This window comes from Oncorhynchus tshawytscha, linkage group LG09, assembly GCF_018296145.1.
Source record: "Oncorhynchus tshawytscha isolate Ot180627B linkage group LG09, Otsh_v2.0, whole genome shotgun sequence".
Taxonomy (NCBI): Eukaryota; Metazoa; Chordata; class Actinopteri; order Salmoniformes; family Salmonidae; genus Oncorhynchus; species Oncorhynchus tshawytscha.
This window is the reverse complement of record NC_056437.1, coordinates 50,020,744-50,034,239: the sequence shown is the minus strand read 5'-3', so window position 1 is coordinate 50,034,239 and position 13,496 is coordinate 50,020,744. Positions and strand designations below refer to the sequence as shown.

General features: G+C 43.2%; 1 protein-coding gene across 23 annotated transcripts in view; it reads left to right on the top strand.

The window, feature by feature from the left end:
• Window positions 1–13,496, top strand: part of LOC112259143 (disks large homolog 2) — a 196,949-nt gene that overhangs the window by 98,702 nt on the left and 84,751 nt on the right. Inside the window, exon 1 of one of the 23 annotated variants that reach the window (XM_042326988.1) lies at window positions 12,552–13,102. The exons of the other annotated variants lie outside the window; for them this stretch is intronic. Within the exon in view, the coding sequence (XP_042182922.1) occupies window positions 12,851–13,102 (252 nt within the window). The 5' untranslated portion in view covers window positions 12,552–12,850. Of the gene's footprint in view, window positions 1–12,551; window positions 13,103–13,496 lie in introns of those variants that run through there. 23 annotated transcript variants of the gene reach the window in all.

The following is a 13,496-nucleotide window of genomic DNA, read 5'->3' as shown; positions in this document are numbered from 1 at the left end:
ATAATGCAGAACGCAAGTGCGCATTTTGGAACAGGAGGAACAGAAGGAAATGATGGGCACATTAATGAAGTTGCTTCCTACTGCTCATCTAATTTTTTTCTCAGCCTCAGTGATTTCAGCTGCATCCCAAATGGCACCCTATTCCCTATTTAATGCACTACTTTGGACCAGAGCACCATGGGTCTGGTATGCTTGGTTCCTCTGATTTCACCAATCACATGGAGGGAAAAGGTTAATGCCAGTCTATTCTAAGAATTTCCAATTAGATTTGATTTGCCTTCTGGCGGTCCAGGCAGGCTTTGTTGTTTTACCCTTTTGTTGTGTTTTTACTTGTTAGCAGCTGTGTTGTGTTGAGAACTTTGTGTGTGTGTGTGTGGTATGAGTGGAGCGCTCCTCCTCTCTCATGCTCCATTGATCGCCTCTAATCTAGTTTGGCCTCCCTCTGGCATTAATTATGTTTATCTGTGACATACATCATTGGCCCGTTCAGCTCCTCCCTTGACTAATCCAATCAGATCCACTTCTGTGGCCTGTGTGCTGCTCTCACCCAATCAGATATATTGAGTATGTGTCACAAGAGTTGTGTCCAGGCAGCTTTCCCTGCCCTGTTTTGCCCAACTGTCCAGAATGCAAAGATCCCAGTAAAGGCCCACCCAATGCCAGGGTACAAGAGAGAGAGGCAGGAGCACCTAGCGAAGCTTAGCCAACCCCTCTGACCTGCACTGATTCCCTCTCTGCTCTACGTGCTGTTGGAAACCTGATGGAAGGAAAGACGCTGTCTTTCAAAGTGAGATGAGTGCTCATAAAGACGCAGTGAATGTTGTCTTTTATCAGTCATCCATAAGGAGGTTTTCCATTTGATTAACAGATCAGCAGAGATCCTGGCGAGCTGGGGAGCACGGACCAAGTTGTTTCCCTCCCAGGAAGGACCTAAGGTGTGGGATTTCAGCTCCCCCTCTTCTCATTGTGATTTCGGGAGAGGTGGTGTGGTTGGTAAACGTGGGTTGTGGGAACAAGGAAGCAAAATGTATATGTTGAATTGCACTTGGTGAAATACTTGTTCGTACGAAGACCCTCCATTTTTTCATTTAACACTTTGGGAGCAGCATACCAGTGTGCTGATTTATATTTTCTGGTAAACGTGGATTGCCTGTTGGAAGTGGAACAACCAGTGAGGCGAGATGAGCTATATGGTGGTGAACAATGTGCCTCTTGGAGACATCCACAGGTGCAGCGTTCCTATCTTACTGCCCCCTCCTATGGACGGCCTGCGGCCCCGGCTCCTGCAGAAGCGTCTGTCTATAGATATGTTGAGGACCTGCCGCACGCCCGACCTTAAGTGGCCCTCACTGGTAACCATCTGCAAGTGGAAGCAGACCCTGACCGAGAGGCTACTGAAGAGACACCGCAGCAGTGTCAGCTACCTTCAGGTCAGCCAACAGGATATTGAGTAGGGTGACGAAGCCTGTAGACATAGATCTTGGGTCAGTTTAGCATTTTCCCCATTCATGGTATAGGTAATGATAGGGTGAGGGGAAGCTGATCCTAGATCGGTTCCCAGGGGAAATATCACACCGGAGCTCAGGATGTACAGAGCAGGCCACTTATCACCCAAATTACTTATATAGATGAAAATGGCTTGTGGTGATAATATCCCTTGGTATTTTCCAAATTAAATGACAAGCAGAAATGTCTCAAGGTATGGATGTGCATCTAGGCAAATGGTATCTGTAAATACAATTGATGAGGTGATATTTATTTATTTATTTATAGTGACCAGTTAGTTTAACAACAAAAAAATTGTTTGCCAATAAACTCATAATGTACGTTGGTTAATTTATAGTGTGTTTGAAAATGATGGATCATCAGTAGAAGTTGCACTTTGTCCTCCTAATGGAGTTTTCTAATAGCCTCTCATTGCGTATAGTGCAACATTGGATGCAGTCACAGCAGTGTTATTATGGCCTTTCAGAGGGAGCTGTGCCCTTTTCTTTATTGTATTGACCTATTGAGCATGTTTCATTATTCAACGAAAGGTTCGGGTATCTGGCCTTGAGACCGCAGTATTGTAGAGCAGAATATTTGCGTCATGGTCATGCTAAAGAAATACTGTTCATTCTGCTTGAAAAAAAACATTTGTTTTGGTTTTTTTGTCTTATATTTGGTGGAATGAAGCATGCTGCTCCATTTAACAGGACATTGACATGTGTCAATACGTTTATGAAGTGGATATTTCAAATATTTTAGACAACTGGCAGCACATGCTACAAATGGTAAAAAAATGGAAAAAAATGTTCCACTTAATTAGTTTCTGCATTTGTATGTGTTGCATGGGTTGCTTGGAACATGCCTACAGTGTCCATTTTAGGACACCCTCAGTCTCAGCACAACAGTTCTTCTATGGACACCATACATTATAACAGAAACATGATTATCTCTCAAGTGACAGAGGCAAATGGCCGTCTAAACCCTGTCAACTAACATGAATTACATGTAAAAATCAACTAAACATTTCACCATGTCATTGGATTTAGGTTAAAAGTTGGGTAAAAAGTTGGCTTTTATGTTTTGAAATCCAATCCGTTTTCCACGTTGATTCAAGCAGTTTTTGCCCATTGGGAAGGGTGGCATGTCACAGACAGGTGAAAGGTCAACCGGGTGCCTTGATGACAGTTCTACTGGCAGTGTCTGCAGCTGCTAGTTGCCATTGCATGTTGCCAGTGTCGCTGTAAGACCACGAGCTGTTTACACACATTGGTCAGGATATCCTGTTTTTATTTACTCTCATTGAGTCCCTTGTTAACAGTGTTTTTTTAACCAGTCGCTCTGACTGGTTTTCCCCCTGGGGGTTTGAGACCTCTGGTTTCAGACAGATTCTATTGCTTTAGCCAGGCAACCTACCGCTCCCCAGATTCAATATTGATAATTTAGTTGATATATCGCTTATATGCCGTGACTATCAGCTTAGTGCATATATGCCTGATGCAAATATACTGTATGTGTGGGTATGGCTAGGGTTACAAAATTCTGTTAACATTCTCAAAATTCCCTGGTTTTCCACAAATCCTGGTTGGAAGATTCCTGGAATTAACAGGGAATAAGCAGGAAATCCAGAATCTTCCAAGCATGGAATTCTGGAAAACCAGAGAATTTTGGGAAAGTTGCCAAGATTTTGCAACCTTAGCCATGACCAAACTGTATCTTTGCATCAGGAATATATGCACTAAGCTGATAATCTATATTAGACCTTTAAATAAAGTTAAACCAAAATTTGAAAAAAAATGACACTATGGGGCCCCAGCATCCTCCTCTGTATCTCCCGCTGGTAAGTCTCTAATCAGTCGCAGCCACATCTCGGTAGAATAATCTAGAATATCTCAGCGCCTCACCCTTGCCTTCCGCCATTAAATAATCATCAGCTTTTCATTTTGCATGTAGCTCTTTATGTATACCCTCTACAACAGAAGTCTGCAACAGCTTCTGATATCTCCCTGAAAGGTCTTTCAAATCGTAGAGCTGGAATGGAGCTGGAATGGCTCCTCTTGCTGCATTAAATTGGCTAAGTGGCGCTGTGTGTGCTTAGTGTGCGCGTGTGTGCATGCGTGTGTGCATGCGTGTGTGCATGCGTGTGTGGTTCAGTGAATGATTATGCTCCACTGCCCTCTTTGTATCCTGTTAGGGAAAGTGTGCGGTTTTATGTGTGTGCATTCATGTGTGGAATCGATTGTTAGTCAGCTTTGTGTAAACTAGTAGCAGCTGCCATTGTACAGTGATGCCACCCTCTCTGAGTACTGTCACCACGGACCCAGGAAATGCAGAAGTGTTGACAGTACTACTTGTGTTGTATTGGTGTGCAGAGGGTTGTGATTGGGATGACATTTCCACTCCATTTACGTCACATGTGGTCAAGCTATTCAGATATCTCAGAGTTAATCATCATGTACACAAAAGGTCCTGTTGCTGTGTCCTTCTACCATCCCCAGCAGTACATTTGTATTTTTCTCAGCTCTATAGGAAGTGTCGTTTACTTTGTTAACCTCGAAAGTCATATTGAGAAAATAGCAGCATTTTAAAGGGGAAATCTGTGATTGCTACCTTCTTTTTAAAAACTTTTCAATTGATTATATATACACACTGATTCTTGAAGAATATAACTTATAAATGCCTCATGCGCTTAGTTCAACTGTCATCTCTCATCAGAACCTAAAATATGCGCTTTACTCCAATGTTTGTAAACAAAGTAAATGTAAAGAAACACTGTATAGCCTCAAAACATGGTTAAAACTATAATATGGATATCATGGGTGGCCGGCCTTGTATCCATAGCTCTGATTTGAGAATGGTTACTTTTCTGCAACCCCATCACTCAAATCTTTACCGAAACAGTGGCAGGGGAGTGGCCTTTGTTAATCGCGGATTGCCCCTTGAAGATGGTTCTAAACTGGAGTACACAATGTGATCACTTGTCTATAAAACATAAAAACTGAGCTACCAGTGCCTCCATGTGGACATCTAATGAAGTACAAGTGTCTTTCTCCCTCAACGCTCTGCTTAAAAGAAATAGCAGCAATTGGTCTATAAAGACATGCTTGATCTGCCAGACTGCCACTGGGTCCCCTGTGTCATACTAAAGCTTAGTGTACTGCCAAAGAGTAGGCTATGTTTTTTATATAATTTCTCAGATATCATACTACCATAAGCTCGATATCTGTTTCTTTCTGTGCATCTATTGTGAACATTATACTCTTTGAAGGGAATGCAGAGAAAGATTCAGCCATTTAGTTGTTCAGATATCATCTCAATTTCTTTCTCTTAGCATGCTCCCTTTGTCCAGAGGCTTGAGGACAAGGCTCTGCTTCCGTGTGACTGCAGTTCGAGTGGCCCAGCATTGTTCAACAGAATGGAACGGCCTCAGTAAATGACCTGTCAGGATTTGACAGGCTCTTTCACCTGGGTGACTGTTGAGGGGGTCAAATTATTTTTGAGAGGAGTGGCATTGAGGCAGATGGAACTAGGGATCTGCTCATAATTGCCTTTTACTGCATGGTATAAGGAAAAATGTACTAAAGTACCCAAGGAAGGGTGGAGTGAGTCGCCAGATATTCAACAGGATGATACTGTCCAAGATGAATTTGCACATTTATATAAATGAATGAATGAAAATCATGATCTAATGGAAACGATTAGGGCTGTGGCGCTCATGAAATTTTGTCAAGACGAAAACTGTCATGTGGTAGACTAGTTGACCGCTAATTAACATAAACACTTTTAGCATCTCTACGAGCCTCTACAAGCCTACAAGCCACTGATGCGGACCTTTGGAACATTTTACTTTAAAAAGTCTAATAAATCCATTTAATATAGCCTACACCAGCACAATAAATCCATGATTTATTGTAGGCAGGTCTAAAGAAACATTATATGAAGAAAATGTAGCCTATTTCAGAAGAACAGAATAGCATATTCTGAGTCGTCCTTATGTTCGGCCCTGATCTGCCGTGGGCTACACTAGTTCATTTAGCAGACAAGATTTGCTTATAAATTCCGTGGCATTATTTTATAATAAGAAGAATACCATTGAACATAGCTGAAATAAATAGAAAGGATATCTTTCCCAGAATATTTCATAGGGCTATTCTGTGTTGAGTGGTTAACAAAGTGATCCTTTGAAACAGGTCCTCCTATATGCTTCATTTAGAGTTATTTGTACACTTTAGTTGTGATACAAACCTTAGGCTGTATGTTTTGATATCTAATAGGCCTACATTCTGAGGCTGCATGATGCGACTAATGATGATGTTGAAAAAAAGTGGCATGAAAGGCAGGGCACTGCTTTGTTTCTTGCACAGGCTGCATGCACACACTTCATCAGTCTCTCATTCACAATTTGACAAGCACTTCTCAATGTAATCGGGTCTTTAGACATGTATTTTTTACATTTTTATTTTTTTATTTCACCTTTATTTAACCAGGTAGGCTAGTTGAGAACAAGTTCTCATTTACAACTGCGACCTGGCCAAGATAAAGCATAGCAGTGTGAACAGACAACAACACAGAGTTACACATGGAGTAAACAATAAACAAGTCAATAACACGAGCGAATGGAGGACGTGTTTCCTGTTCATTTTCATGCCAACCAGGTAGGCTACTCCAGTTCCGTGAAGAAATGTGCTTAATATTAGGTAAGTTGAGAAATAAATATAGTAGGCCTAGCCTATATAAAGCTGATGGGGGTCTCTCTTTTTAATAGAGGTCATCAAAACTCTGCTTTATATTAGCTCTCGCTGGTGATCCTATTAGCGCAAACTCTGAATGCCAGGGCATTTGATTTTTCGATGGCATTTGCATTGATGTCAGAATGATTAGTGGGACAATAGAGCGCTGAGTACCAGGCCATTAGCGACTGGCCATTAACAAGTTTGGTAGGCTACTAATTACCATCAGCGACATCAGGGCGCAGTTTTGGAGAAGCCTAGGTACCATGATTCAACAGTCACGTGGATTTTTACCGCGGTCATGACTCATGACTGCTATTGTGGCGGTCATCATAACAGCCCTACATATGATAAAAAGGACCTGAGAGGTGAAAGCTGTATGGAAGACCTTTTGAAACCTTTTGTTTCTTGTTTTATCATCTGCTTTTTTCATCTTTATTCTAAATGGAATTCCATTAATAACTGCTATTGGGTAGACAACTGTGACTCAACTGCTATTGGGTAGACTCTACTCTGCAAGTCAAATGCAATTGCATCATCTGTAAATAATTCAACACCAGCTACTGATCAATGAGTCAACAAGTGAAATGTGGGAACAGTCTTGTGACAACCCCAAAATTCTGGCTGTATTAGTCCAATGTTTGTTTGTTTTTTTGTCTTTCACAAACAATGTATAGCTTCAAAACTATTGTGCCAATCTCATAGACTATCAATCATTGCATCCATAGCTCTATCTATGAATAAGTGTTTACATTTCCCCAGCCCCATCCTTCAGTTTAGACCTTCCAAAACAAAGTTGAGAGTCAGGCTGTGGGAAATGATAGATTGTGCCATTAATGGAACAGTGACAGGTCTGACAGGCGTACATTTTGAAGCACTCACTAGGAGTCTAGACAGGAACCTCAATGTAGCTTAGTCAATTGATCCCAGGTGAAGTTTTCCCTAGGTACTTACACTATATATACAGAAGTTTGTGGACACCCCTTCAAATTAGTGGATTTGGCTATTTCAGCCACACCTGTTGTTGACAGGCGTATAGACTCAAGCACACATTTATGCAATCTCCATAGACAAACATTGGCAGTAGAATGACCTTACTGAAGAGCTCAGTGATTTTCAACGTGGCATTGTCATAGGATGCCACCTTTCCAACAAGTCAGTTCGTCAAATGTATTCCCTGCTAGAGCTTCCCCGGTCAACTGTAAGTACTGTTATTGTGAAGTGGACACTTCTAGGAGCAACAATGTCTCAGCCGCGAAGTGATAGGCCACACAAGCTCACAGAACGGTACTGCCGAGTGCTGAAGCGCGTAGCATGTAAAAAAAAAAAAAAGTATTTTCTCGGTTGCAACACTCACTACCGAGTTCCAAACTGCCTCTGGAAGCAACGTCAGCACAATAACTGTTTGTCGGGAGATTCATGAAATGGGTTTCCATGGCCGAGCAGCCACACACAAGCCTAAGATCACCATGCACAATGCCAAGAGTCTGCTGGAGTGGTGTAAACCTTGCCGACATTGGACTCTGGAGCAGTGGAAAAGCGTTCTCTGGAGTGATGCATCTAGGTTTGGCGAATGCCAGGAGAACGCTACCTGCCGAATGCATAGTGGCAACTGTAAAGTTTGGTGGAGGAGGAATAATGGTCTGGGGCTGTTTTTCATGGTTCGGGCTAGGCCTCTTGGTTCAAGTGAAAGGAAGTCTTATCTCTACAGCATACAATGGCATTCTAGACAATTCTGTACATGACAATGCTCTCATGCACAAAAGCTAGGTCCATACAGAAATTGTCAAGATAGGTGCGGAAGAACTTGACTGGCCTGCACAGAGCCCTGAACTCAACCACATCGAACACCTTTGGGATGAATTGGAATGACAACTGCAAGTCAGGCCTAATCGCCCAACATCAGTGCCCGACCTCACTAATGTTTGTGTGGCATCTACTGGAAAGTCTTCCCCGAGAAAAGTGGAGGCTGTCAAACATCTCATTCCATGATTTTGGAATGAGATGTTCGACGAGCAGGTGTCCACATACTTTGGTCATGTAGTGTATCTAGCACCAGCATCCCCTTCCCCCAATCCGGGCCTTAACCATTAGTGGGGAGAATGTGAAACTGATCCAAGAACATTGTCTAGGAGCAACTTAAACCCACTCCTAGTCACTCTTCACACAACAAGTTGGCTTGCCAAAACAGTGACTCTACTCTGTGAAACAAATTCTCCACAAGGCCTGCAGGGGGCATTGCTGAGCTCTGGCCCGGTTTTGAGACTTGCGTTTCTGTCAACCCCACAGGATCTTCCCCCAGTACTGATGCTGTCAGACACAGTCAGTATCCATTCACACTCCTGTCAGCCTCAGAGTGGGAGAGGAGGCCTTCCGCAATGTAATTAAGCCCCCACAAACATTGAGCTGGCAGAGACCGACACCAATGCCTGCAGAAATGATGTAACTCCCACATCTTTAATGGTCAACTGCAACCAAAGAAGCTTCTCAGCTATGGATGCTGACTTTTTCACCCTTGGCATTGCCATGTGTCACATTGTGAAGTCACGTTTTCTTGACTTTGCTGGGACTGTTCAGCATAAGAAAAAAAGTCTAATATGGTAGATAACAGTTTCATAACAGAATTAAAGGTTAAACATGAGGAACATTTCTGCACTATTTTCTGGAGCACGTTTTCTTCTTACCCTTCAAGCCTAGATTCAGAACATAACGGCTGCTTTGTGGATAAGGTCCATTATGTGTCCATTCAGTTTTATTTCTAAATCTATAGGTAGACAGAACTTTTTTTTGCCCTTGAGAGATACATTTGTCTTGCACATATAAAATGTCCTATGTCCTAATTATCACTACTTCATAAATGTGCACTTGTTCACATCCCTTCACTGATTTGAAAGTAAATGACTGGTATAAGAAATATGGTGAAAACTCCCACCAGCCTAAGGATTTTAGATTTGTGGGAAATAGTGAACGAGTTTACATTTCAAGAGAAGGGGGAGAGGTCACTGGTGGGAGGCACCCTGGATATCTGATGAAATCAAGCTGACATAGATCCGGAGTGCAAAGGATTATTAGTGTAAACAGCAGATTGAGATTAGAGTTGGTCTGCAAAAATGTGTGCGTGTGTGTGTGTGCATGCATGCGTGAGTAAGTGTGTGTATGTGCATGCATGCATGCATGTTGAGTGGTAGGCGACCTGTATTGGGAAGACACTATAAATGCCTTCAAATGCATGCAACTCTGTAGATCATGTAATTCACCAAACCTAATCTTGGCTACTTTGATTGCCTTATAATTGTATTCTGAGACCAGTATGTTATACTGATATCCATAAAGTCCTATCAATGTAGAAACAGAATATCTGATACCTCTCAATGAAATCCAGGATTCAGAGTATCCTCTGTCATGTAGAAGTATTTCTGTCCTGTGTTGTTATCAAGTATTCTGTAGGCTCTGGGTACTCCTACTCCATTGTAGTGCTTATCTCTCAAAGTTGGAGTATGGTGAAGTGGCCTCTAGACACTGATCTTGGGTCAGGTTAGCATTTTCACTACTAATGGGCAAGGTTAGGATTTCCGGAGCCTCAAAGGCTGCCTGGCAAGAAGTATGTCACCAATGACACCGGGTCTGATTACAGCCTGGTCTCATAGACTAGACTAACATAGTAAATGTAAATCCGGAACACTAGAAATGAGTATGATATGTTGGTATGGTTACATAAGTCCGATGGTTACTTAAGGCAAAAACTAAAGCAGGGTGGTCGGTCGGGCGTATAGGTTGCGAGTTCAAAATCTCATCAGGGACAACTTCAGCATTTTAGCTAATTAGCAACTGTTCAACTACTTACTACTTTTTAACTACTTTGTAACTACTTAGCATGTTAGCCCATAAATATATCTTCCTGATTCCTGCTTACAAGCTAAAACTAAAGCAGGAGGTACCAGTGACTCGCTCAATATGGAAGTGGTCAGATGTCGCGGTTGCTACGCTACAGTTTTGCTAGCACAGATTGGAATATGTTCTGGGATTCATCCAATGGCATTGAGGAGTATACTGTGCCACCTCAGTCACCAGCTTCATCAAGAAGTGCATCGACGTTGTTGTCCCCACAGTGGCCATACGTACATATCCCAACCAGAAGCCATGGATTACAGGCAACATCCGCACTGAGCTAAAGGCTAGAGTTGCTGCTTTCAAGGAGCGGTACACTAATCTGGATGCTTATAAAATATCGCACTATGCCCTCCGACGAACCATCAAACAAAGCGTCAATACGAGACTAAGATTGAATCCTACGACACCGTCTCTGATGCTTGTCAGATGTTTCAGGGCTTGCAAACTATTACTCACTACAAAGGGAACCCCAGCCGCGAGCTGCCCAGTGACGCAAGCCTACCAGACAAGCTAAATGCAGTTTATGCTCACTTCGAGGAAAACAACACTGAAACATGCATGAGAGCACTAGATGTTCCGGACGACTGCGTGATCACGCTCTCCATAGCCGATGTGAGCAAGACCTTTAAAAAGGTCAACATTCACAAAGCCGCATGGCCAGACGGATTACCAGGACGTGTACTCAAAGCATGCACGGACCAACTGGCAAGTGTCTTCACTGACATTTTCAACCTCTCCCTGGCCGAGTCTGTAATACCTACATGTTTCAAACAGACCACCATAGTCCCTTTGCCCAAGAAAGTGATGGTAACCTGCCTAAATGATTACCGCCCATTGCACTCACGTCGGTAGCCATGAAATGCTTTGAAAGGCTGGTCATGGCTCACATCAACACCATCATGCCAGAAACCCTAGACCAACTCCAATTCACATACCACCCCAACAGCGCCACAGACGACGCAATCTCAAACCTGGACAAAAGTAAACCTTAACATATTGTACGTTTTACGAATTCATAACATATTGTACGTTTGCAAATTCGTAACATGTAATACGAATTGGGTGATGGACAGCCACAAATGAATACATTCCATACAAAACATAACATATCATACTAAATGTGTCTCGCATGAATTTGCTATCACAGTCACACACAGTATGTGTGGATGTGCTCAGGTTCGCGTCACTCTGTTTCAACGTTGTAGCCAGGGCACCAAAACAGTTGGGAAGTTGAGCCTCATACTTCAATGCTCTTAGCTGTTGTGGAAATTGACCCACAATGCTGTTTATTTTCTGCATCTACATCATATCGCGGAGTCTACCTTTAATCTGTTGTGAAATTTCTAGTAGGGTTTTTGTGGTCGGCTTGTTTTCAACAGTTGTGCAGTAGTAGATGTCAGTGTGGGGCATTAATCTGATCGAAAAGCAGCTGGATATTTTAGCCTGAGCGGTTTAGCATCAATTACTCCATCTAAAGCCCTTCGCTTGTGATTAAATCTGACACTGGAATAAAAAAATAGACATTTCATTGAATAAGGAAGTGCCAGTGACCTTATTCTTGCCAATGCATGAATCATTTGGCCACCTACTTAAATTCTATCAATCATGGAGTGTGTATTGTGGTTGGTCATTGATTGATAGGCCACGTGCCTTGTGCTGAGACGCATTTCAATCTCCACAATGTATTGTCATTGTCCAAAGGACAAGAAGAACACATTTTTCTTTATTACCATTTTATGAGATAGCATTTGAAAATCCTACAATGCCATGCAGTCTACCGTATGAATTAGTCATACACAGAGAAACATGTATCATTAAAACTACAAGTGACAATGATTCAATTTGGGTTTGATTCGGTCCATGTGTTTCTTGGTGGAGGCGGTTTAGAGGTAGGAATGTTGTCAAACCCAGTTAGAAACTCAAGTGGCGAGAAAGACAGAAGCATCTGTAATTGAAAACAGAGAGGCTGTCTCCACCTGAACCAATTTGTAGTGCAAGCTCTGGTCTCAAATTCCCCGCTGTGTGGAGCATAGATTGCTTCTGCCTGGATTCGTGGATGCCGTCATGTTGTGCTGCAGGTTGAGTCATCTATTGACAAAGAGCTACCAGCCAGCCCATGGCCAGCAACGCAAAAGATCCTAGCCAGCCCCTTCTTTCTTTGCTCATCTCTGCTTGTCTCTCTCTCTTTTTCTCTCTCTAATTCAGCTTTTCTTTCTCTCTCTCTAATTCAGCTTTTCTTTCTCTCTCTCTAATTCAGCTTTCCTCTTTCTCCCTCTCTCTCTCTCTCTCTCTCTCTCTCTCTCTCTCTCTCCCTCTCTCTGTTTCATCTCTGCTCTTTGTTATTCTTCCACCTTCTCTCTCTGCCCCTGACCACCCCTTATCTCTCTCTTTCTATATCTCTCTCACACACACAGCTGCTGCTTGGCTGCTGCTTGGCTGCTGCTGCTGTTGTTGCCTCTCACTTTCCTATCATGCCTGGTCTCTAACAGAAGTACAGGCTCTCTGTCACCACTCACTCACACACATGCACACGCACTCTCTCTCAGAGCAGGGAATCACACACACACACACACTGCCAACTTAACAGTGTCGTTTGTTAATTTATCATTAGAGGAGTCGAGCATCACCTCCCTTGTTCACAGAGCACGGAAGACAAGAAACCTTAAAGAGAGAGGGAGCAAGGGATTGCACGGGGCAGGATAACTGCTGCCTACCTGAACAAACAGCAGAGCTGCTTTGTGGAGATGGACCGAAGGGGTTGTGGAGAGGTGCCGTGCTATTGTGGATGGCAGCAGCAACCGCCCCAGGGATACCACTATGGCTCAGCCTCAGGGGGTGCTACTCTGCCCCGGCAGAGGGGCCGTCTTATGGCTACCCACTCTGAAAGCTCTTGGAGAAGCCCAGGACGCTCTGTGGTCCGCGCCAAAGGAGGCAGCTGTGACCTGTGGTCCGAATGCGGCTGTCCACAGAGTCAGAGCTGGCAGGACCACTACCAGGTAACCAACCATTCATGCATTTTGGTCCAGATCAGAGCAGCTCTAAGGGGACCATTAGGGTGACAGGATTGAGAAGGGATTTTGTTATATAGCAGTATAGGAGCAAGGGTTAGGTGTGTGTGTGTGTGTGTGTGTGTGTGTGTGTGTAAGAGTTTGTGTTCCCCTTGGCGCCGTATGGGAGGGAATGAGTTGCCGTCTCAGCAAACCCACTCACGGGCTAAAGCCGAGGTGCTGAATTTGGATTATATCTTTCGTGTGTAATCTTCAGGGTTCTTGGTTGACGGCTGGGAGCTGCATAGAGCTGGAGAACTTTACAATATTAAGTAGCTATGCCAATATGCCAACAGGCGTTGTCTTAACAAGAGGACAAAGCCTAAACTAAATGCAGCTAGGA